At 45.2% G+C, this 25,428-nt stretch overlaps 1 protein-coding gene across 1 annotated transcript in view; it reads left to right on the top strand.

The window, feature by feature from the left end:
* Window positions 1-25,428, top strand: part of LOC129835257 (phospholipid-transporting ATPase ABCA1-like) — a 245,041-nt gene that overhangs the window by 36,165 nt on the left and 183,448 nt on the right. Inside the window, exons 8-11 of the mRNA XM_055900807.1 lie at window positions 948-1,034; window positions 1,331-1,526; window positions 23,882-24,021; window positions 24,820-24,936. Of these exons, the coding sequence (XP_055756782.1) occupies window positions 948-1,034; window positions 1,331-1,526; window positions 23,882-24,021; window positions 24,820-24,936 (540 nt within the window). The remainder of the gene's footprint in view (window positions 1-947; window positions 1,035-1,330; window positions 1,527-23,881; window positions 24,022-24,819; window positions 24,937-25,428) is intronic.

Below are 25,428 nucleotides of genomic sequence, written 5' to 3' on the forward strand. Positions count from 1 at the left end.
ATAAGGGCTGCAGAATAAACGGGGATTCGAGTGACACCTCCTTGAATTTGTAAATGCTCTGGGGTTCATACTTTTCATAAATACAACTGGGGGATTTAGGATTCATTTTCTCTCTTTAGCACTCTCTCTCTGTGGATTTGAGCTATATTGTTTTTCTCAGTGAAGGTCAATGGGGACTCATGTTAGCATACTCCTGACACATGGAAATGATAGCGTTTCAAAGGACACGTGCAGTGGCTGGGCTGCCTTGGGCCATTTTGTTCTAAACATCAGATATGTGGTATGGCTATGAATCATATTCCTGCCATTTTATAAAAATACATCCACAATAAACATTGTTGGGGAAGGTATTGGTTTTGACATTGCTTAGACTAAAACTTACCACAGGCCTCATGCACCCAATGCTTTTGACGGAGGGCACTGTTGGAAAAATGCTGTATCTAGGCTGTTTTTCCATTGTTACAGTAACTCCATTTTATATAGTGCTGTATATCCTCAAGCAACCATTATTTTAAACTGAAGACATGCACCTGAAAAAGGAAATGCAGAACTACTCTCTGTCGGCCAGTTTTGTTGCAAACACCTGAGGTGTTTGAGGTAACATCTGAGGTGTTAGCTCGAAGGGGAAGTACAGTATTTTACAACATCATCATCATCAGGTTTCTCACCGTGAAAGTTGTCTATGGGCTAGAATAAACTGTAATCCATGTTTTTAATTTTTAAAATAGCCACTACGAACATGAGCAAACTTTAACCAACGCTAGTTAAAAATCAGTGGGAGTGATAAGGGCAACAGTGCAATTCAGATTGAGGAACCATCTAACATTAAGTTGTAAAATACATAATTTAACGTTTAAAACACTGAGCCTGTTACAAACAAATACACATTATATATTGAATATAAATCAACAATGTTTTCTAAATCAACTGCTTGTTCCCTCATTTAGCTACCTTCAGCTTTGGATTTGACTCCGTCCGAGACCTTTGGATTAGTGAGAAAAACTACAGAGGATGCCTTACCCGTGATTGATGAGGTTGGTGTGGTAGTTATTTACCATCTGAAAGGACAGTGGGCCTACATGGAAATCCAATAACATTCAGTATTAGTTTCTGTTGAGAACACCTGTGTCGCCCAGTGACCTGGGCTTGTATGACTCATTGTAATCAATAACAATAACGGAAATTTGAAGACAAGTCTATTGAGAAATTGCATGATATTGAGTTGTATCATATCAACTTGTTGTCTTGAAGTCAATAAATTAAGTACTATACTGTCATGTTCTGAAATGTACTTGTGCATCTTCCTCCAATGACACCCCCACCAATACAGATAAACAAGTTGCAGAACTCAATGTTGTTAAAGGCCGCTGATATGCTGGATTTCAGAGCAGACGCATTTGGCAGTCTGAACATCCTACTTTGTGGTAAAGTACCAAACTCCAGCTCCAGAAAGATCACCATGAATGTCCCTGCTTTTGGAGTGATGAGGAATGACACAGAAAACAACGCCAGGAGCAGCAATTCCAGTAAGTATTGTTAATAGTGCGCTCTGCCTTGACCTATCAAAATACTGACTTCAATTGTTGAAGTTTTTATTGTCACATTTACCACCTTATCAGTCCAACATTGCATTTTAAACAAATAGGTGAATGGTTCAATTCGAGCCCCTTGAAACTTTGACTTTTGTTGCATTTAGGGGAGCTCATATTTCAACCGTAATTCACACTGCATACAATATTTGTATTTGGGTGAGCAGAAAATTCCCTCAATGTTCTTACTTTTTTTGTGTAATTAGTTTGAGTTCACACAACAACAACAAATAATAATTTCTACAAAAATAAAATGACATTGACAGAACAGAACAGACATAACACACGGGCGATCCCAAACACACAATGTTTTTTTTACTCCTTTTACTCCCCGATTTTGTGATATTCAATTGGTAGTTACAGTCTTGTCCCATCGCTGCAACTCCCGTACGGACTCGGGAGAGGCGAAGGTCGAGTGCCATGCATCCTCCGAAACACGGCCCTGTCAAGCCGGAATGCTTCTTGACACACTGCTCGCTTAACCCGGAAGCCAGCCGCACCATTGTGTCAGAGGAAACACTGTACAACTGGCGACACGAACCCTCCCCTAACCCAAACAACGCTGAGTCACGGTCACGGGCTGGCTACGACACAGCCTGGGATCGAACCCGGGTCTGTAGTGGTGCCTCTAGCACTGCGATACAGTGCCTTAGACTGCTGCGCCATTGTGTGGGAGGCCCAAACAATGTTATACATGGAGTACCCATCACCGTAGGGTAGGAAGAGTGTGGGGCGAAACCCCCTGCGCGAGCATTAAAACCAGGCCCTAAATAGAAGCATTCCAAAACATCGGGGACTAGTCTGCTGACAGCATCTAGTAATGCATGATGTTTTCCCCACCTCAAAGAATAAACACTAAGCCAATTTGAGGATAACAAAATAATGAATACAATACTCCTACCTTGGCCTTGATGAAATAATACTTGGAGTTATACTGTGCATGCAGCTCCAGCCCATGAAAAATCACAGAAGAAAAATACAATTGAATGTACAAGTTTGGCCAAGCCTCCCACCCATCTCCCACCAACAGCCCGGAGCAAACTTCTCAAATAGTAGAGATAGTCAAAAAGAAACAAAAAAGGGGAAGAAAAGAGAGGTAAGTCAGCCAACGAGTTGGGATCTTAGGGCGGAGGATATCCCTGCCCATGCCTGCACTGTGGACGGCACCTCCCTATTGTTTTGCTGTTGTGCATTCCAAATTAACAATATTCTGGAAAACATATAGTCAATTTCCAGAGCCAGCCCCGAATTCCACCGTCACTGCACAATAGTTGTCTTTGCTGCTGTAAATCCAGCTAGTAGAATTCGATGTGGAATAAGTGTCAAAGATAAAGATGAATCATCATTCAGCAGGCACAGGCGAGGATTTGAGATAAGGCTTACCATCATCAATCTTGACAGTACTGAGCATATGTCACTCCAAAATGTGTGTATAACTGGACAATCCCGGAACAGTACCTACAACATTGTTTGTACAGTGTGTGCAGTTTGGATTTATTATTTTCATCAGAAAAAGTTTATATGGAGTTGCATATTTTCTGTAAATCAATTTGAAGTGAATGAGCTGGCTAATATTTTTAGATTCCTCACTCAGATTTGACCATATCCTATCCCAATCAGGGGTTAATCCCATCCTCTCCAACTCTGTCTCCCATACCACCTCCATGGGTAATATCTTATAAGTCTTCCCTGTAAGTGTGTCATATATCTCTGCTACTAGCCCTCTAAAACTCCTATCTGGACCTATCCAGCCTGCCATTGGGTGGCAAGGGCAAATTCCAGGGTACACCATAAGCCTTCATAGCTGACCTTAACTGCAGATGCAGGTAGTATGAGGATCCTGGCAGGGAATAGTTGTCTTTAATATCCTGAAATCTGTGCAAAGTCAATCTCAATATAAATACATCTGTTTCTACATCTGCATTGCTTGCTGTTTGGGGTTTTAGGCTGGGTTTCTGTATAAGCTCTTTGTGACATCTGCTGATACAACAAGGGCTTTATAAATACTTTTGATTTGAAATAAATGTGGTCATTCAAAACATAAACACCCTTTGAAGACCGAGAGGCCTGTGTGAAAGGATGTCCACATGTCAATTATTTGAAATTGTTCCATATTGGAGATGACCTGATGACCTATAAACCTTTTCACCCTCTTCCATATATTCAAGGAGTTCAGAACTGTGCTACCAAAGCTAAAACGAAGATGTTTTCTACCGACCCCAGCAAATACAAACTGTTTTAGTCGATGCGGTTTAACCAGATCAGATTCAATAGCTCTCCAAGGTACAAGTGATTAACGGTCCATTCACACTTGTAATGCTCTTATTTGAAAAGCCCAATGATGTAAATTGAGAACCTCCTGTGCATTTAGCATGCTGCAAAGTAGGGAGTTTGATCCTAGCCCCTTTTCCACTTCATATGAAGTTAGAGATAAACGTTGGAGGTGACGATAAAGGGATCATAAAGAATAAAAAGTTAACCCGGGGCAAGATATTCATTTTCACTGGGGTAACTCTGCCATGTAACAATAGTTAGATTAGACCACCTCTGCAAATCCATGTTCATTTTTTGCAACAGGCCATAGAAGTTATCTCTAACTATCTTCTCCAAATAAGTAAAGCTGGTGCTTATTGGTTCAAAAGAGGGTAACTGAGCATAGCTGCTTCATTTAGAGGAACACAGATTTCGTCCAGTTTATCTTGTATCCAGCCAGCTCTTTAAACTCATCAAACAACTCCAGTACATGAGAGAGAGAGGACCCAACATTGGAGAGGAACAGAATGATGTCATCTGCATGACGTGAGAGAAAGTTTGTAGACCCATGAATTGCAATTGGAGATATAGTCATACTTTCTCTGACAGCCTGGGCAAAGGGCTCTAGTGACAGAGCAAAAAGCAGTGGGGACATAGGACAATCTCGTTCAGATCCACGTTGTAATGGAAATGGAGACGATTGACAGGTACCCGTTGTCACTGAAGCAGTGGTGCTGTTATGTAATGTTTTTATCATAGAGATGAAATTATGGTTGAACTCAAACTGCTCCAAAACAATCCATACATATCCCCATTCTAACCGCTTGAATGCCTTTTCAACATCAAGTGACAAAACAGAGTAGGCGTGACGTAAATTGTCACCAATGTCAATAACATGCAGTAACCTGCGTACATTATCTGCAGCCAATCTCCCTTTTATCAAAGCCAGTTTGGGCATGGTGTATTAACTTACACACCAAGAGATCAATACACATGGCCAATACTTTTGCATTTAACTTTGCATCCCCACAAATCAGGGAGACTGGTCGGTAACAAGAACATTCAACGCGAGTCTTTTCCCTTCTTCAGTAACAGAGTAGTTCAGGCAATGTTCTAGTCCCTATGGAGTGACCCAGTCTCAATAGCATAATTCATGGAGTCCAAAATCAGTGATCAACTTTATCCCATAGAACCAGATATAGTTCCATCGAGCAAGGGAGATTTCCCTTTTTGTATAGCCCTGACCGCATCCCCAGCTCTTCTAAGGTTACGGGTTGTTCCAGCAGCTTTGTCTAATAAATCCCATTTAGTTAAAGCCAAATTCTGCATAAATAACTTGCTCCTTTGCATATCAAGTGTAGCTTCTGATGAGTAAAGGGCACTATAACAAATATTTAAAAATGTAATTTATTTCTTCAGGATCTGTGACTACTTGCCCATCACTTAAGCGTATAGCATTAATTGATGTCTTAGACTCATTCTGCTTCTGCCACAGAGCAAGCAATCTACTAGGTCTGTCCCCAAGAAAATATTTCTGTTTAGTTCAGTGGATACAAAATTCAGCTTTGTGCAATGAGAGTGCATTGAATTCCCCTCTCAATGCTAAGAGTTTATTATTTGACCTCTCCTTTGAGAATGCATCCATCTGCTCTCTCTCCAACGAGTCAACCTCAGCCTCAATCTCTGTGTAGCGCTTATTTCTGAGTTTAATGTAGAGGAAAATACTATACAATTGCCTCTGATAAAACATTTAGCTGCTTCCCATAATGTCTGAGGACTCTCACACTGCTCCCTATTGATTACCAACAATTCTCCCAGCTGTTGAATGATCTACATTGTCAATCCTGGGTTCAACAACAAAGAATCATTGAAACACCATCTACGAGCTCGAGGAAAATGTATTAAAATGGGTTATTGTGCACATCACAGGAGAGTGATCAGATATCAAAATGGGCAACATCTCCAATGTTGATATATTTTCGATTAGTGAAGGTATGACAAAGATCATATTCTAGAATTAACTATATTTATGTAGAGCAGAGTGCCATATGTCTATTAAATTCAGTTCTGCAATAAATGTTCTCAGCACAAGGGAAGACGCAGGAAGAGAATCCTGACTACTTGAGAATTTATCTGACGCTGGGTTAATCATTGCATTAAAATCTCCCCCCACAATGAGATGATCATAATGGAACCGTAGAAAAGAGTTCTCTGAGATCTGGAGTTTTCTATCAACCAAGACCAACAATAAAGACAGCATTTACCTTGAAAGCGCATGGTACATGCAGTGACATTAAAGACAACAGAGGATGCATATTTCCATCCAATAGCTACATTAATTATCCAATCGGAGACTGGGTTGTAATCATCCATACATGTCATCGCTGTCTTCCTCCTGAACTAGTGTTGTGTTTCTTGATAGTTTCGCTAGCTAGCCAGCCAGCCAACTACTCCCACTACTAGTAACAGTAACAGACAAGTTGCTTGCCTTTATTTAAAAACATTTAAATATGTATTCTTTCAGTTCGGAAGAAACGGTTCAGTAAAGTCCTCCCAACAAAACTACTCGCCACGCCAGTTAATTCGTAAACTCGGTTCTGTGAAGCACAGAGCTGTAGCTCAGGTTAGTTTATGTATACTAAAAATAGACAAACAATTCAAGGACCTAGCTAGATAGCAAGCTAGTCAGCCGCAACACAGTGGCTACCTCTCTATCGCGGGGTGAAGAGATGTCTTCTCTGCGATCCAAGCCTGGATTGGCATTGCGGCCTGGGTTCGAAGTACCATTTGCCTCAAGTTGATCAGAGGAAATCCTCTGCCTCCCTGAGTGAGTTGAAGATAATCCTGTTGCCTCCATGCGTTAGTTTAAGGAGTGCAAGATACTGCAGACATTTCTGTAGACCAAGCGCCTTCATCTTCTTCTTTACCGGAGTGAATGCAGTTCTCTTCTTTGTGGTCTCTGCACTGTAATCCAGAAAGAACTGCAGATGTTGGTGTTTGTGCATTATGGTGAACACGGCCCTTGCCCCTTGCAGGATAGCCTGGTGGTCAGTGTCATCCAGCAGATTAAAGATCAGGGTTAGGGGCCGCTCAGACCCGATGCCTTTGCTGAATACGCGGTGCGCCCTCTCTGTGTCCTGGCCTACCAATGAAGGGCTCCAAATTGACAGATTTATTTTTAGGAACCAATGGAGTCCGACCCTTCCTCTGAGTTGTCGAGTCCCACCAATTTCAAATTTGACATACGATTTCTGGCCTCAATTTCTGTCACTTTTAAGGGCATGTTCTTTTTTTTGTAGTCTGCATCTTTAATTTGTTCTCACGCACCTTGGAGTGAAGCTGGTCGTATTTCCCCTCGGTCTGTTTAAGAGACTTGCTCAAGTCTTCCACGGCCAAAGCATTAACTGAATTGTTGGCTTTAGTCACCAGGACCTGCAATCAATCCATTTTTTTTTTATAAAGCCCTTCCTACATCAGCTGATGTCACAAAGTGCTGTACAGTAACCCAGCCTAAAACCCCAAACAGCAAGCAATGCAGGTGTAGAAGCACGGTGGATAGGAAAAACTCCCTAGATATACCAGAACCAGGCTATGAGGGGTGGCCAGTCCTCTTCTGGCTGTGCCGGTTGGAGATTATAACAGAACATGGCCAAGATGTTCAAATGTTCATAGATGACCAGCAGGGTCACATAATAATAATCACAGTGGTTGTAGAGGGTGCAACAGATCAGCACCTCAGCAGTAAATGCCAGTTGGCTTTTCATAGCCGATCATTCAGAGTATCTCTACCGCTCCTGCTGTCTCTAGAGAGTTGAAAACAGCAGGTCTGGGACAGATAGAACGTCCTGTGAACAGGTCAGGGCTCCATAGCCGCAGGCAGAACAGTTGAAACTGGAGCAGCAGCACGACCATGTGGACTGGGGACAGCAAGGAGTCATCAGGCCAGGTAGTCCTGAGGCATGTTCCTAGGGCTCAGGTCCTCAGAGAGAAAGAAAGAGAGAAAAAGAGAGAATTAGAGAGAGCATACTTAAATTCACACAGGACACCGGATAAGACAGGAGAAATATTCGTGATATATCAGACTGACCATAGCCCCCCAAGACATAAACTATTGCAGCATAAATACTGGAGGCTGAGACAGGAGGCGTCGGGAGACGCTGTGGCCCCGTCCGACGAAAAGCTGCAATCTTTGGTGTCAGAATGTTGTCTTTTTCACGGCTGAGGTAATAATAGCATCCAGGCTGTGATGTTGTTCCACCATAGCCTGTCTAGAGGCCTGCAAAATGGTGTCGTGGAGCTCTTTACAGAGGGCCTCAGTTCCCTTAAATTTCTTCTTCACCATAGAGCTTGCATCTTTTCTTTTGACCCCACCTTTGTACACTGACATGTTACAAGGTTGTTAGTAATACTTTAAATCTCAACACAAAATAACACATTTCAAAGGAATTGGAGGTAAGCTGTGAAATCAAGCTCCCACTTTTTCTCCCCAATTTCGTGGTATCCATTTGGTAGTTACAGTCTTGTCTCATCGCTGCGACTCCCATACACTCGGGAGAGGCGAAATTTGAGAGCCATGCGTCCTCCGAAACACAACCCAACCAAGCCGCACTGCTTCTTGACACAATGCCCACTTAATCCGTAAGCCAGCCACTCCAATGTGTTGGAGGAAACATCGTACACCTGCCGACCGTGTCAGTGTGCACTGCGCCCGCCACAGGAGTCGCTAGTGCGCGATGGGACAAGGACATCCCTGCCCGGCCAAACCCTCCCGTAACCCGGACGATGCTGGGCCAATTGTGCGCCGCCCCATGGGTCTCCCGGTCGCGGCCGGCTGCGACAGACCCTGCACTCGAACCCAGAATCTCTAATGGCACAGCTAGCACTGCACCACTCGGGAGGCCCCCCTCAATGTTCTTACAGTGTTAGTACTATGTTCCGAGAATGATAAAATCAGTTTTGAACAGTCCAAGGAGGTTTCTTTAATGTGTAAATGTTGTCTTACTGTTAAGGAATTGTGTTGTACAACAGTTTTTGAAAATGTGAAATAATGATTGGAATAGCATGTTATTATTATTGTGCAAAGGGCTTATTATGTGGTCTTGGATCCATCTAGCTGTCAAACAGCAATGTTGGGTAATGTATACACAGCTCAGACATGGCACTCTACCATGTTTTAAATGACATTCATGAATGCTTCAAAGGTCACACTTGTCATGTGGGACCTGTATGATTCCTCTGATCACGGAGGTATTGTTCTGAGAAATGGGCTTCAATATGCTTCCTCCAATGACAATAAATCCATTTCGTATAACAGTAACCAGCTAGGCATACACATTGCTATTCCCTATGACATTTAAGAAATATGTAGCCGTTTTTTTTGTCTCTGTTTTCCAACAAATGGTCATGTTTTAAAATGCAGCCGAGCCCTTGTCTGTTCAGCTTGACAAATAGTCGGGTGCTAAGATATTCATAGATTATTTACAGAGTGGAAAAGTTTTCTGAGGCCAGGAGACGCCAAAGTCAAAAACGAGAGAATCTTAAAACTTACCAGGGATCTGACCTGTCAAGCCGACCTATTTATTTACAGTGCTGAGTTCCTCATTACACAAATGTGTTTGTCCCTCCGCTTACCACTGAGCACAATTTCTCAAGTGTGATGTCTTTCGGATTGTACTAATTAGGGGCTGCTCTATCCTGTTCCATTAATTGCCTGTTAGTTTGAGGATCTGCGGGATTTTATATTTTAATATGTTTGGTTTTTCCATGGAATAAAGTGTACACCCTAAAGTGGATTTGTTCTGGTGCCACTACAAATTAGTAAAACAATGCAGCAGCCATTTGAAATGAGTGCCAACACCTCTATCTGCATGCTAATAGCTTAACTTGATTATTTTTAGTGTTCTGTACAGTACATGAGTATGGGAATACACATCCGGTTTGGAGCGAGCGGTCGCATTTGCATTCGCTCTGCAGGTAGTATAACTTTTCATTACATTTCATTACATTTCATTATAGTACAACGGTTTAATTTGTCTAACCTTAGCAATTTCTTCTTAGCTAGCTACTTAGCCGTCTGTGTATAAAAGATAATTGCGTAATTATCGTATTCCGTATTCCGTCGTCTATCGTAGTCCACACTGCTATCTGCCCAGCAGCTAGCAAACGTCCACCGTCTACCGAATAGTAGTATAACTTTTCATTACATTTCATTATAGTACAACGGTCTGATTTTCATTTTCATTACAGTACAACGGTTTGATTTGTTTGATCTTAGCTAGCTACATAGCCGTCTTTGCATCAAACATAACTGTGTAGTTATTGAGGTTCGCCAGCCAGCTATTTTCGCCCTAACGTAACGCAACGTAGCCAACACTGCTAGCTAGCCAGCTTGCCACCGAATAGCAGCATTGTAGAAATGAGTGCATTACAACGGAACGACTTGATCAGTGTAGTGTTGGCTGACTACACAGTTGTCTTTGCTATCTTTGATTTGTATTTGTTCGATCTTAGCTAGCTACTTAGCTGGCTACATAGCCGTCTTTGTATCGGTGATAATTGTGTAGTTATCAAGGTTCGCTGAGGTTCGCTAGCCAGGTATTCTCGCCCTAACGTAACGCAACGTAACGTAGTCAACCCTGCTAGCTAGCCAGCTAGCCACCGATTAGCAGCACTGTAGAAACGATTACATTACAACGGAACGACTTGACTTGTGTAGTGTTAGCTAGCTACATAGTTTTCTTTGCTATCTTTGTATCTAAGATAATTGTGTAGCTTTGAGTAATTATCGGTTAGCTAGCCAGCTATTTTTCGCCTGCCGCGCTGCCGTCCTCCTACCTAGCCAACACTGCTAGCTAGCCAACTTCTACCGAATAGCAGCACTGTAGAAACTTACATTACAACGGAACGACTTGATTAGCGTAGTGTTAGCTAGTTGTCTTTGCTGTCCTTGTATCCATGATAATTGTGTAGTTTAGAGAAATTTAGTGAAATTGTCGAGGTTACCTAGCCAGCTTCACTTTCAACAACGTAGCCACTGCTAGCCAGGCTACTTCACCAGCCAGCAGTACTATATCATTTTAGTCAATAAGATCTTGTATTTTATTTTTATTTTTTTGCAACGTAAGCTTAACTTTCTGAACATTCGAGACGTGTAGCCCACTTGTCATTCTAATCTCCTTTGCATTAGCGTAGCCTCTTCTGTAGCCTGTCAACCATGTGTCTGTCTATCCCTGTTCTCTCCTCTCTGCACAGACCATACAAACGCTTCACACCGCGTGGCCGCGCCCACCCTAACCTGGTGGTCCCAGCCCGCATGACCCACGTGGAGTTCCAGGTCTCCGGTAGCCTCTGGAACTGCCGATCTGCGGCCAACAAGGCAGAGCTCATCTCAGCCTATGCGTCCCTCCAGTCCCTCGACTTCCTGGCACTGACGGAAACATGGCTCACCACAGATAACACTGCTACTCCTACTGCTCTCTCTTCGTCTGCCCACGTGTTCTCGCACACCCCGAGACCTTCTGGTCAGCGGGGTGGTGGCACCGGGATCCTCATCTCTCCCAAGTGGTCATTCTCTCTTTCTCCCCTTACCCATCTGTCTATCGCCTCCTTTGAATTCCATGCTGTCACAGTTACCAGCCCTTTCAAGCTTAACATCCTTATCATTTATCGCCCTCCAGGTTCCCTTGGAGAGTTCATCAATGAGCTTGATGCCTTGATAAGCTCCTTTCCTGAGGACGGCTCACCTCTCACAGTTCTGGGTGACTTTAACCTCCCCATGTCTACCTTTGACTCATTCCTCTCTGCCTCCTTCTTTCCACTCCTCTCCTCTTTTGACCTCACCCTCTCACCTTCCCCCCCTACTCACAAGGCAGGCAATACGCTTGACCTCATCTTTACTAGATGCTGTTCTTCCACTAACCTCATTGCAACTCCCCTCCAAGTCTCCGACCACTACCTTGTATCCTTTTCCCTCTCGCTCTCATCCAACACTTCCCACACTGCCCCTACTCGGATGGTATCGCGCCGTCCCAACCTCCGCTCTCTCTCCCCCGCTACTCTCTCCTCTTCCATCCTATCATCTCTTCCCTCTGCCCAAACCTTCTCCAACCTATCTCCTGATTCTGCCTCCTCAACCCTCCTCTCCTCCCTTTCTGCATCCTTTGACTCTCTATGTCCCCTATCCTCCAGGCCGGCTCGGTCCTCCCATCCCGCTCCGTGGCTCGACGACTCATTGCGAGCTCACAGAACAGGGCTCCGGGCAGCCGAGCGGAAATGAAGGAAAACTCGCCTCCCTGCGGACCTGGCATCCTTTCACTCCCTCCTCTCTACATTTTCCTCTTCTGTCTCTGCTGCTAAAGCCACTTTCTACCACTCTAAATTCCAAGCATCTGCCTCTAACCCTAGGAAGCTCTTTGCCACCTTCTCCTCCCTCCTGAATCCTCCTCCCCCTCCCCCCCCCTCCTCCCTCTCTGCAGACGACTTCGTCAACCATTTTGAAAAGAAGGTCGACGACATCCGATCCTCGTTTGCTAAGTCAAACGACACCGCTGGTTCTGCTCACACTGCCCAACCCTGTGCTTTGACCTCTTTCTCCCCTCTCTCTCCAGATGAAATCTCGCGTCTTGTGACGGCCGGCCGCCCAACAACCTGCCCGCTTGACCCTATCCCCTCCTCTCTTCTCCAGACCATTTCCGGAGACCTTCTACCTTACCTCACCTCGCTCATCAACTCATCCTTGACCGCTGGCTACGTCCCTTCCGTCTTCAAGAGAGCGAGAGTTGCACCCCTTCTGAAAAAACCTACACTCGATCCCTCCGATGTCAACAACTACAGACCAGTATCCCTTCTTTCTTTTCTCTCCAAAACTCTTGAACGTGCCGTCCTTGGCCAGCTCTCCTGCTATCTCTCTCAGAATGACCTTCTTGATCCAAATCAGTCAGGTTTCAAGACTAGTCATTCAACTGAGACTGCTCTTCTCTGTGTCACGGAGGCGCTCCGCACTGCTAAAGCTAACTCTCTCTCCTCTGCTCTCATCCTTCTAGACCTATCGGCTGCCTTCGATACTGTGAACCATCAGATCCTCCTCTCCACCCTCTCCGAGTTGGGCATCTCCGGCGCGGCCCACGCTTGGATTGCGTCCTACCTGACAGGTCGCTCCTACCAGGTGGCGTGGCGAGAATCTGTCTCCTCACCACGCGCTCTCACCACTGGTGTCCCCCAGGGCTCTGTTCTAGGCCCTCTCCTATTCTCGCTATACACCAAGTCACTTGGCTCTGTCATAACCTCACATGGTCTCTCCTATCATTGCTATGCAGACGACACACAATTAATCTTCTCCTTTCCCCCTTCTGATGACCAGGTGGCGAATCGCATCTCTGCATGTCTGGCAGACATATCAGTGTGGATGACGGATCACCACCTCAAGCTGAACCTCGGCAAGACGGAGCTGCTCTTCCTCCCGGGGACGGACTGCCCGTTCCATGATCTCGCCATCACGGTTGACAACTCCATTGTGTCCTCCTCCCAGAGTGCTAAGAACCTTGGCGTGATCCTGGACAACACCCTGTCGTTCTCCACCAACATCAAGGCGGTGGCCCGTTCCTGTAGGTTCATGCTCTACAACATCCGCAGAGTACGACCCTGCCTCACACAGGAAGCGGCGCAGGTCCTAATCCAGGCACTTGTCATCTCCCGTCTGGATTACTGCAACTCGCTGTTGGCTGGGCTCCCTGCCTGTGCCATTAAACCCCTACAACTCATCCAGAACGCCGCAGCCCGTCTGGTGTTCAACCTTCCCAAGTTCTCTCACGTCACCCCGCTCCTCCGCTCTCTCCACTGGCTTCCAGTTGAAGCTCGCATCCGCTACAAGACCATGGTGCTTGCCTACGGAGCTGTGAGGGGAACGGCACCTCAGTACCTTCAGGCTCTGATCAGGCCCTACACCCAAACAAGGGCACTGCGTTCATCCACCTCTGGCCTGCTCGCCTCCCTACCACTGAGGAAGTACAGTTCCCGCTCAGCCCAGTCAAAACTGTTCGCTGCTCTGGCACCCCAATGGTGGAACAAACTCCCTCACGACGCCAGGACAGCGGAGTCAATCACCACCTTCCGGAGACACCTGAAACCCCACCTCTTCAAGGAATACCTAGGATAGGATAAAGCAATCCTTCTGCCCCCCCCCCCCCCCCCCCCCCTTAAAAGATCTAGATGCACTATTGTAAAGTGGCTGTTCCACTGGATGTCATAAGGTGAATGCACCAATTTGTAAGTCGCTCTGGATAAGAGCGTCTGCTAAATGACTTAAATGTAAATGTAAATGTAAATGTAAATGTAATACACGTCTCTTTACAATAACCAATATACAGTACGTCTCTTTTGCACGACTCAAAGTGGCCCTGAGGAAAACTAAAATAGAAACAATAAAGGCTATAAAGGCTCCCAAATTAATTCATGTTGGGATTAGGCACCATCCAATAGCATCATTAAAGAAAAAAACTGTCTGTCTGTGGCAGTAAACACTTGTAAAAAAAAATGTAGATGGCCTATCACAAAGGAGAAATGAGATTAGCCCTTTGGATCTATTGTTTACACTCCCCACTGGGCTGGGGAATCACATATCATAGAAAAAAGGGTGTGTATAGGGCATTGAAATGTATGATGGATAGAGCTTATAGCAGTTCTTCCCAACCCTGTTCCTGTAGAACTACTGTACCTTGCTGTAGGTCTTCAATCCAACCCCAGTCGTGACTAACCTGATCCAGCTGATCAACCAGCCAGTTGGTAGAATGAGATGCACTGGATTAGAGTTAAATATCTTCAGGATGGTAGCTCTCCAGGAACAGGGTTTTAGAGTCCTGGGCCCTGTTTCGCAAACTTTTCTTTAGGATAAGTTCATTGTTAGAACTATATGATCCTATGGTTCTAACAATGAACATAGCCTTAAGATGCTTCTGGGAAACCGGGGCCAGGCCTATAGCATACAGAATATGTTCATTTTGCTGGAGGCTGTTTTTATATACACTACCGTTCAAAAGTTTGGGGTCACATAGAAATGTCCTTGTTTTTTTTTTAAATGGTCCATTAAAATAACATCAAAATGATCAGAAATATAGTGTAGACATTGTTAATGTTGTAAATAACTATTGTAGCTGGAAACGGCAGATTTTTTTTAATGGAATATCTACATAGTGCAGAGGCCCATTATCAGCAACCATCACTCCTGTGTTCCAATGGCACGTTGTGTTAGCTAATCCAAATGTATAATTTAAAAGGCTAATTGATCATTAGAAAACACTTTTGCAATTATGTTAGCACAGCTGAAAACTGTTCTGATTAAAGAAGCAATAAAACTGTCCTTTTTTAGACTAGTTGAGCATCTGGAGCATCAGCATTTGTGGGTTCGATTACAGGCTCAAAAAGACCTTTCTTCTGAAACTCGTCAATCTATTCTTGTTTTGAGAATTGAAGGGTATTCCATGTGAGAAATTGCCAAGAAGCTGAAGATCTGGTACAGCGCTGTGTACTATGCCCTTCACAGAACAGCGCAAACTGGCTATAACCAGAATAGTAAGAGGAGTGGCACAACTGAGCAAGAGGACAAGTGCAACAGATCCACAGATGATGCAATCTCTTTTGCACTCCACACTGCCCTTTCCCACCTGGACAAAATATTTTTTTTTATGGAATATCTACACAGTGCAGAGGCCCATTATCAGCAACCATCACTCCTGTGTTCCAATGGCACGTTGTGTTAGCTAATCCAAATGTATAATTTATGTGAGAATTCTATTCATTGATTACAGCTCAAAGTTCAACACCGTAGGGCCCTCAAAGCTCATCAATAAGCTAAGGACCCTGGGACTGAACAGCTCCCTCTGCAACTGGATCTTTGACCTCATGACGGGCCGCCCCCAGCTGGTAAGGGTAGGTAACAACACATCCGCAAAGCTGATCCTCAACACAGGGGCCCCTCAGGGGTGCGTGCTCAATCCCCTCCTATACTCCCTGTTCACTCATGACCTGCACGACCAGGCACGACTCCAACACCATCATTAAATTTGCCGATGACACAACAGCGGTAGGCCTGATCACCGACAACAACGAGACAGCCTATAGGGAGGAGGTCAGAGACCTGGCCGTGTGGTGCCAGGACAACAACCTCTCCCTCAATGTGATCAAAACAAAGGAGACGATGGACTGGTGGTGGACTACAGGAAAAAGAGGACCTAGCACACCCCAATTCTCATCGACGGGGCTGCAGTGGAGCAGGTTGAGAGCTTCAAGTTCCTTGGTGTCCACATCACCAACAAACTGCCTGGTATGGCAACTGCTCGGCCTCCAACGGCAAGGCACTACAGAGGGTAGTGCGAATGGCCCAGTACATCACTGGGGCCAAGCTTCATGCCATCCAGGACCTCTATACCAGGCGGTGTCAGAGGAAGGCCCTAAAAATTGTCAAAGACTCCAGCCACCCTAGTCATAGACTGTTCTCTCTGCTACCGCATGGGAAGCAGTACCGGAGCACCAAGTCTAGGTCCGAGAGGCTTCTAAACAGCTTCTACCCATTTACATTTACATTTAAGTCATTTAGCAGACGCTCTTATCCAGAGCGACTTACAAATTGGTGCATTCACCTTATGATATCCAGTGGAACAACCACTTTACAATAGTGCATCTAAATCTTTTAAAGGGGAGGGGGGGGTTAGAAGGATTACTTTATCCTATCCTAGGTATTCCTTAAAGAGGTGGGGTTTCAGGTGTCTCCGGAAGGTGGTGATTGACTCCGCTGACCTGGCGTCGTGAGGGAGTTTGTTCCACTATTGGGGTGCCAGAGCAGCGAACAGTTTTGACTGGGCTGAGCGGGAACTGTACTTCCTCAGAGGTAGGGAGGCGAGCAGGCCAGAGGTGGATGAACGCAGTTCCCTTGTTTGGGTGTAGGGCCTGATCAGAGCCTGAAGGTACGGAGGTGCCGTTCCCCTCACAGCTCCGTAGGCAAGCACCATGGTCTTGTAGCGGATGCGAGCTTCAACTGGAAGCCAGTGGAGAGAGCGGAGGAGCGGGGTGACATGAGAGAACTTGGGAAGGTTGAACACCAGACGGGCTGCGGCGTTCTGGATGAGTTGTAGGGGTTTAATGGCACAGGCAGGGAGCCCAGCCAACAGCGTGTTGCAGTAATCCAGACGGGAGATGACAAGTGCCTGGATTAGGACCTGCGCCGCTTCCTGTGTGAGGCAGGGTCGTACTCTGCGAATGTTGTAAAGCATGAACCTAAAGGAACGGGTCACCGCCTTGATGTTAGTTGAGAACGACAGGGTGTTGTCCAGGATCACGCCAAGGTTCTTAGCACTCTGGGAGGAGGACACAATGGAGTTGTCAACCGTGATGGCGAGATCATGGAACGGGCAGTCCGTCCCCGGGAGGAAGAGCAGCTCCGTCTTGCCGAGGTTCAGCTTGAGGTGGTGATCCGTCATCCACACTGATATGTCTGCCAGACATGCAGAGATGCGATTCGCCACCTGGTTATCAGAAGGGGGAAAGGAGAAGATTAATTGTGTGTCGTCTGCATAGCAATGATAGGAGAGACCATGTGAGGATATGACAGAGCCAAGTGACTTGGTGTATAGCGAGAATAGGAGAGGGCCTAGAACAGAGCCCTGGGGGACACCAGTGGTGAGAGCACGTGGTGCGGAGACAGATTCTCGCCACGCCACCTGGTAGGAGCGACCTGTCAGGTAGGACGCAATCCAAGCGTGGGCCGCGCCGGAGATGCCCAACTCGGAGAGGGTGGAGAGGAGGATCTGATGGTTCACAGTATCAAAGGCAGCCGATAGGTCTAGAAGGATGAGAGCAGAGGAGAGAGAGTTAGCTTTAGCAGTGCGGAGCGCCTCCGTGACACAGAGAAGAGCAGTCTCAGTTGAATGACTAGTCTTGAAACCTGACTGATTTGGATCAAGAAGGTCATTCTGAGAGAGATAGCAGAGGAGCTGGCCAAGGACGGCACGTTCAAGAGTTTTGGAGAGAAAAGAAAGAAGGGATACTGGTCTGTAGTTGTTGACATCGGAGGGATCGAGTGTAGGTTTTTTCAGAAGGGGTGCAACTCTCGCTCTCTTGAAGACGGAAGGGACGTAGCCAGTGGTCAAGGATGAGTTGATGAGCGAGGTGAGGTAAGGGAGAAGGTCTCCGGAAATGGTCTGGAGAAGAGAGGAGGGGATAGGGTCAAGCGGGCAGGTTGTTGGGCGGCCGGCTGTCACAAGACGCGAGATTTCATCTGGAGAGAGAGGGGAGAAAGAGGTCAAAGCACAGGGTATGGCAGTGTGAGCAGAACCAGCGGTGTCGTTTGACTTAGCAAACGAGGATCGGATGTCATCGACCTTCTTTCAAAATGGTTGACGAAGTCATCCGCAGAGAAGGAGAAGGAGGAGGGGGGGGGGGGGGGGGGGAGGATTCAGGAGGGAGGAGAAGGTGGCAAAGAGCTTCCTAGGGTTAGAGGCAGATGCTTGGAATTTAGAGTGGTAGAAAGTGGCTTTAGCAGCAGAGACAGAAGAGGAAAATGTAGAGAGGAGGGAGTGAAAGGATGCCAGGTCCGCAGGGAGGCGAGTTCTCCTCCATTTCCGCTCGGCTGCCCGGAGCCCTGTTCTGTGAGCTCGCAATGAGTCGTCGAGCCACAGAGCAGGAGGGGAGGACCGAGCCGGCCTGGAGGATAGGGGACATAGAGAGTCAAAGGATGCAGAAAGGGAGGAGTGGAGGGTTGAGGAGGCAGAATCAGGAGATAGGTTGGAGAAGGTTTGAGCAGAGGGAAGAGATGATAGGATGGAAGAGGAGAGAGTAGCGGGGGAGAGAGAGCGAAGGTTGGGACGGCGCGATACCATCCGAGTAGGGGCAGAGTGGGAAGTGTTGGATGAGAGCGAGAGGGAAAAGGATACAAGGTAGTGGTCGGAGACTTGGAGGGGAGTTGCAATGAGATTAGTGGAAGAACAGCATCTAGTAAAGATGAGGTCAAGCATATTGCCTGCCTTGTGAGTAGGGGGGAAGGTGAGAGGGTGAGGTCAAAAATAGGAGAGTAGTGGAAAGAAGGAGGCAGAGAGGAATTAGTCAAAGGTAGACGTGGGGAGGTTAAAGTCACCCAGAACTGTGAGAGGTGAGCCATCCTCAGGAAAGGAACTTATCAAGGCGTCAAGCTCATTGATGAACTCTCCAAGGGAACCTGGAGGGCGATAAATGATAAGGATGTTAAGCTTGAACGGGCTGGTAACTGTGACAGCATGGAATTTAAAGGAGGCGATAGACAGATGGGTCAGGGGAGAAAGAGAGAATGTCCACTTGGGAGAGATAAGGATCCCAGTGCCACCACCCCGCTGACCAGAAGCTCTCGGGGTGTGCGAGAACACGTGGGCAGACGAGGAGAGAGCAGTAGGAGTAGCAGTGTTATCTGTGGTAATCCATGTTTCCCTCAGTGCCAAGAAGTCTAGGGACTGGAGGGAAGCATAGGCTGAGATGAACTCTGCCTTGTTGGCCGCAGATCGGCAGTTCCAGAGGCTGCCGGAGACCTGGAACTCCACGTGGGTCATGCGCGCTGGGACCACCAGGTTACAGTGGCAGCGGCCACGCGGTGTGAAGCGTTTGTATGGTCTGTGCAGAGAGGAGAGAACAGGGATAGACAGACACATAGTTGACAGGCTACAGAAGAGGCTACGCTAATGCAAAGGAGATTGGAATGACAAGTGGACTACACGTCTCGAATGTTCAGAAAGTTAAGCTTACGTTGCAAAAATCTTATTGACTAAAATGATTAAAATGATACAGTACTGCTGGCTGGTGAAATAGGCTAGCTAGCAGTGGCTGCGTTGTTGACTTTGTTTGAAAGTGTAGCTGGCTAGGTAACCTCGATAACTGGCTAGGTAACCTCGATAATTACTCTAAACTACACAATTATCTTAGATACAAAGACAGCAAAGACAACTATGTATCTAGCTAACACTACACTAATCAAATCGTTCCGTTGTAATGTATTATTAGTTTCTACAGTGCTGCTAGTCGGTAGAAGTTGACTAGCTAGCTAGCAGTTGTTGACTAGGTAGGAGAACGGTGGCGCGGCGGATGAAAATAGCTGGGTAGCTAACCTCGATAATTACTCTAAACTACACAATTATCTTAGATACAAAGACAGCAAAGACAACTATGTATCTAGCTAACACTACACTAATCAAATCGTTCCGTTGTAATGTATTATTAGTTTCTACAGTGCTGCTAGTCGGTAGAAGTTGACTAGCTAGCTAGCGGTTGTTGACTTAGTAGGAGAACGGTGGCGCGGCGCGGCGGACGAAAATAGCTGGCTAGCTAACCTCGATAATTACTCTAAACTACACAATTATCTTAGATACAAAGACAGCAAAGACAACTATGTAGCTAGCTAACACTACACTAATCAAATCGTTCCGTTGTAATGTATTATTAGTTTCTACAGTGCTGCTAGTCGGTAGAAGTTGACTAGCTAGCTAGCAGTTGTTGACTAGGTAGGAGAACGGTGTCGTGGCGGACGAAAATAGCTGGCTAGCTAACCTCGATAATTACTCTAAACTACACAATTATCTTAGATACAAAGACAGCAAAGACAACTATGTAGCTAGCTAACACTACACTAATCAAATCGTTCCGTTGTAATGTATTAGTTTCTACAGTGCTGCTAGTCGGTAGAAGTTGACTAGCTAGCTAGCAGTTGTTGACTAGGTAGGAGAACGGTGGCGCGGCGCGGCGGAGGAAAATAGCTGGCTAGCTAACCTCGATAATTACTCTAAACTACACAATTATCTTAGATACAAAGACAGCAAAGACAACTATGTAGCTAGCTAACACTACACTAATCAAGTCGTTCCGTTGTAATGTAATAGTTTCTACAGTGCTGCTATTCGGTAGAAGTTGGCTAGCTGGCTAGCTAGCAGTGTTGACTACGTTAGAAGGACGAAAATAGCTGGCTAGCTAACCTCGATAATTACTCTAAACTACACAATTATCTTTGATACAAAGACGGCTATGTAGCTAGCTAAGAAAAATTGCTCAGATCAAACAAATCAAACCGTTGTACTGTAATGAAATGTAATGAAATGTAATATTACCTGTGGAGCGAAGCCCCCAAGCCCCAAGCCACCAAGCTAGCCCCAAGCCATAAGACTCCTGAACATCTAATCAAATGGCTACCCAGACTATTTGCACCCCCCCCCTCTTTTACAGTGCTACTCTCTGTTGTTATCATCTATGCATAGTCACTTTAATAACTCTACCTACATGTACATACTACCTCAACAAACCGGTGCCCCCGCACATTGACTCGGTACCGGTACACCCCTGTATATGGTCTCGCTATTGTTATTTACTGCTGCTCTTAATTACTTGTTATTTTTATTTCTTATTTTTATCCATATTTTTTAAAACTGCATTGTTGGTTAGGGGCTCATAAGTAAGCATTTCACTGTCAGGTCTACACCTGTTGTATTTGGCACATGTGACTAATAACATTTGATTTGATTTCTGTAATCGAACCCACAAATGCTGATCCAAATGCTCAACTAGTCCAAAGAAGGCCAGTTGTATTGCTTCTTTAATCAGAACAACAGTTTTCAGCTGTGCTAACATAATTGCAAAAGGTTTTTCTCATGATCAAATAGCCTTTTAAAATGATACACTTGGATTAGCTAACACAACGTGCCATTGGAACACAGGAGTGATGGTTGCTGATAATTGGCCTCTGTACGCCTATGTATATATTCTATAAAAAATCTGCCATTTCCAGATACAATAGTCATTTACAGCATTAACAGTGTCTAAACTATTACTTACAGGCTCTAACCAACAAAGCAAAAAAGGTATTAGGTGAACAATAGGTAGGTAAAGAAATAAAAACAACAGTAAAAAGACAGACTATAGGCTATAAAAGTAGCGAGGCTACATACAGACACTGGTTAGTCAGGCTGATTGAGGTAGTATGTACATTTAGATATGGTTAAAGTGACTATGCATGCATGATGAACAGTGGTTGGCAGGGGGTGGGTGAGACACAATGCAGATAGCCCGGTTAGCCAATGTGCGGGAGCACTGGTTGGTCGGCCCAATTGACCATTGATTGCCCTTAGTTGGATGTAGAAGTTGCAGTAGAGCATTGTTTTTAGATGTTCGTGTGAATTTGTGTATGTATGTGTGTGTCTGCACAAATATTATGTTTATCTGTGTGTGAGTGATGAAAGGAATATTGTATGGCTTTCACTTGAGAGACAGTCGCGTTTGAATGACATTCTGGAGAGTTCTATTTGAATGTTGGAAGCGGTGCAGTCTAAGTGAGTGATGTGTGTGTTAGCCACGATAGGTAGGCGTGTGACTGTGTGTATGTACGTGTGCAGAGTAAAACGTATGTGTGTGTGAGAGAGTCTTATTTCTGCACTGTGCGGAACTCAAATGTATTAAATTTGCCGGGTATGATGAGGGGCTGACTAGAGGCTCCGAGCAATTACTTGGCTGCAGCTCCCTGTGTAAAATATGGATTCAGGTCCTCACTGCCACCATTGTGTGATAAATCAGATACCTTTGGTAAGAATATGATGGTATGTCACAGTTTTGGGGGAGATAAATATTCATACGAATAAGAATGGGTGGAAGAGATTCATCCTGATATCAATATTTATTGAACGGAAAGCTCTAAGCCATGTGACGCTGTGTACTGCCTGTCTAAGCGATATGATTATAGGAAATGACATGTGGTCAGGGGAAACAGCTGGCCGGAGTGAGGGCGGGCATTAGCACCCGACAGAGTTTCTCCGGAGCACCTTAGAAGGGATGGCCGCAAGGCAAAATACTAATATTTATCGCACATCCTGCACCCAAATCTTTGATGGCCAGCGGTTAAGGGAGCACTGTGATAGAAGAGGTGGAAGAGACTTTTGAGTTGAGATGACGGGCCAAGTATAGACCTACGCACCTGAGCACAGACAGACGGACCAAAAGACACACACAAAAGTACAGGCAGTTAGACAAAGACACAGAGACACATCGAGGCAGACAGAAACAGAGACACAGATATAGAGACATGTACAGTAGGCAGGCAGACAGACAAATATAGGCAGGCAAGCAGACAGATACCGATAAACAGAGAAGCTTTACAGGACAGACAGAGACGTCCTCACACCCTACAGAACACAAACAAGTGGTGGCTGCAGCACCTTTCACCATGCTATTCCCTCAGATCTATCGTCCTGTGTAACCTACACAGCGCTCCAACCGACCTGGCAATATTCACACGGGCAGATTGGATAAATTAGTAATGATCCCACTGCAGCTGAGCATATTGAATTGTTTTCTCCCTCAGTGTTGAGCACTCCTGGCTCCCGACTCCTCCTGTGTGTATTCAGCTGTGCTGGACTGCTATATAAATATCTTGCTCCCTTCCTTCCTCTCTCCCCAGCCATTGTGTTATTAGCTACACATTAAAGGAGTTGTTCGACACAAAATAATTGAGTCTTTGAAGTGTCGGAATTGCAGTAAATCCTCCACATAGTGAAAAGTGTAAACTTGACCGGTTGTCATATCACCTGCTACTTCCATTATTAAGCATGTGAAGACTACCGTTTATTTTCTCAGCAGTGGCGTGAGGGTTTGATGTGATTTCTGGGAAACTATGGGCTCTATTTGTACCCATAGGGCTCTGGTCAAAAGTAGTCCACTATAGGGAATAGGGTGCCATTTAGGATGCAGCCTAAATCTTCTGTTTCTAACCCTGAAACACAACAGATTAACAAACTTTTATTTTGATGGTAACTTTGATTGTAACAGATGGATTAAATGTGGTCCGAACATAAAATGTTTTTAATTTTTTTATATCTATTATCGTCAAGACATTATTAATGTATCTTATGTTATATTTCGTGGTTTGGTCCTTGTACTCATTCAGACAGATGTCTGTATAATTTTTATCTGTTGCTTTTCTCAATTTCTAAGTCACTAACAGGTGCATTTACGCGTGTTTGAAGGAACAATAGATGTTTCTCTCTCACCAGGTGCCTTCTGCAAAGTACTGATTGACACTCTTGAGGGAACTCCTGGCCTACGTATTGTTTGGAGGACATTTCGGCCCCTAATCCTAGGCAAGATCCTCTACACCCCTGACACACCTGCAACTAGACTAATGGTGAAAGAGGTAAAAACAAAGAAGAAACTCATATTGTATGCACATCACATGTCTGCCAGGGTTGGTGTCAATTTGAATTGAAATCAGTCAAGTAGACTGAAAGAAAATGGATGTCTGCAAGAATGTGGACTCTGTCTGTGATCCCAACACTCATAACAGTGTTGGGGACATTGACTTTGGGTGCCTATGTAAATAGCTTGAATAATTAAAACGTTTGCGATTGTATCTAATTGCATATTTTCACTTCACGAATCATACCAAGACGAGGCATTTAGATTAGCTGGTAAATCAAAACGTGATGATACACGCTATCAACCCCTCTCCAGAAACCAGGGAGAGGAAATAGGGAACACACTCAGGGGATATAATCTATTTTTCATGACGTTTCTCCCGGAATTAACATCATTTTGGAACTGCATAAACAACACAAACCAATGGTGAGAAGCTGTAGGGAATTGGATGTGAAGAATATCTAGTAAGATAATGGCTGAGTAGATCCACCGACTTCACAGCGAGTGGCTCGGTCTTGCCATTGGGACCCGTCTTCACACCCCTAGCAGCCCAATTGTTTACGTCTCAGTGCTTGGGTGTAAATAACCCTGTTTACATTAGTCACAACGGGGGTAGAAATCAAATCAGTCTCCCCGGGGGATAGGTGAAAATACGAAGACGCAGTGTGTTCTCAAGGTCAGATTGGCTGCGAAATAAATTTGATAGCACAGTGTGAATGCCTTCAAATGGAGTAGGGTTAGAGATGGAATTTTCCATATTTTAATCACCACACTGTGTCTCTCTTTCTTGTTTCAGGCAAATAGTACTTTCAACGCATTGGCCATGTTGAAAGAGTTGTTGGAAGCTTGGGAGGATTTTGAACCACGTGGTTGGAACTACTTTCAAAATGGCCCCCAAGTCAGTGCACTGCGGGTAAGATTTATGACTCCTTCAACAGAAACATGGAAACCTGATGTACTACACCGTAGAGCTGATTTACATGTGACAGATGTTAGACAAGGATGAATGACTTGTCAAACATGAGTATCACTGTTTTATCTATGGTGATTTTATCTAATGTTAATGTAAGTCAGAAAATGAAAATAACAGTTGGTTTTATGTGTTAAATCTAGTTGAAAAGAGCTTTAATGTCAATATACATCTGTGGAGGCTCCTCAGAGGAAGAAGGGGAGGACCATCCTCCTCAGTGAATTTTGGGCTCTGGCTGGGCCACTCAAGGACATTCAGAGACTTGTCCCGAAGTCACTCCTGTGTTGTCTTGGCTGTGTGCTTAGGGTCATTGTCCTGTTGGAAGGTGAACCTTCACTCCAGGCTGAGGTCCTGAGTGCTCTGGAGCATGTTATCATCAAAGATCTCCCTGTACTTTGCTCCATTTATCTTTCCCTCAATCCTGACTAGTCTCCA

The sequence above is a fragment of the Salvelinus fontinalis genome, chromosome 36 (genome assembly GCF_029448725.1).
Source record: "Salvelinus fontinalis isolate EN_2023a chromosome 36, ASM2944872v1, whole genome shotgun sequence".
In the NCBI taxonomy this organism is placed as follows: Eukaryota; Metazoa; Chordata; class Actinopteri; order Salmoniformes; family Salmonidae; genus Salvelinus; species Salvelinus fontinalis.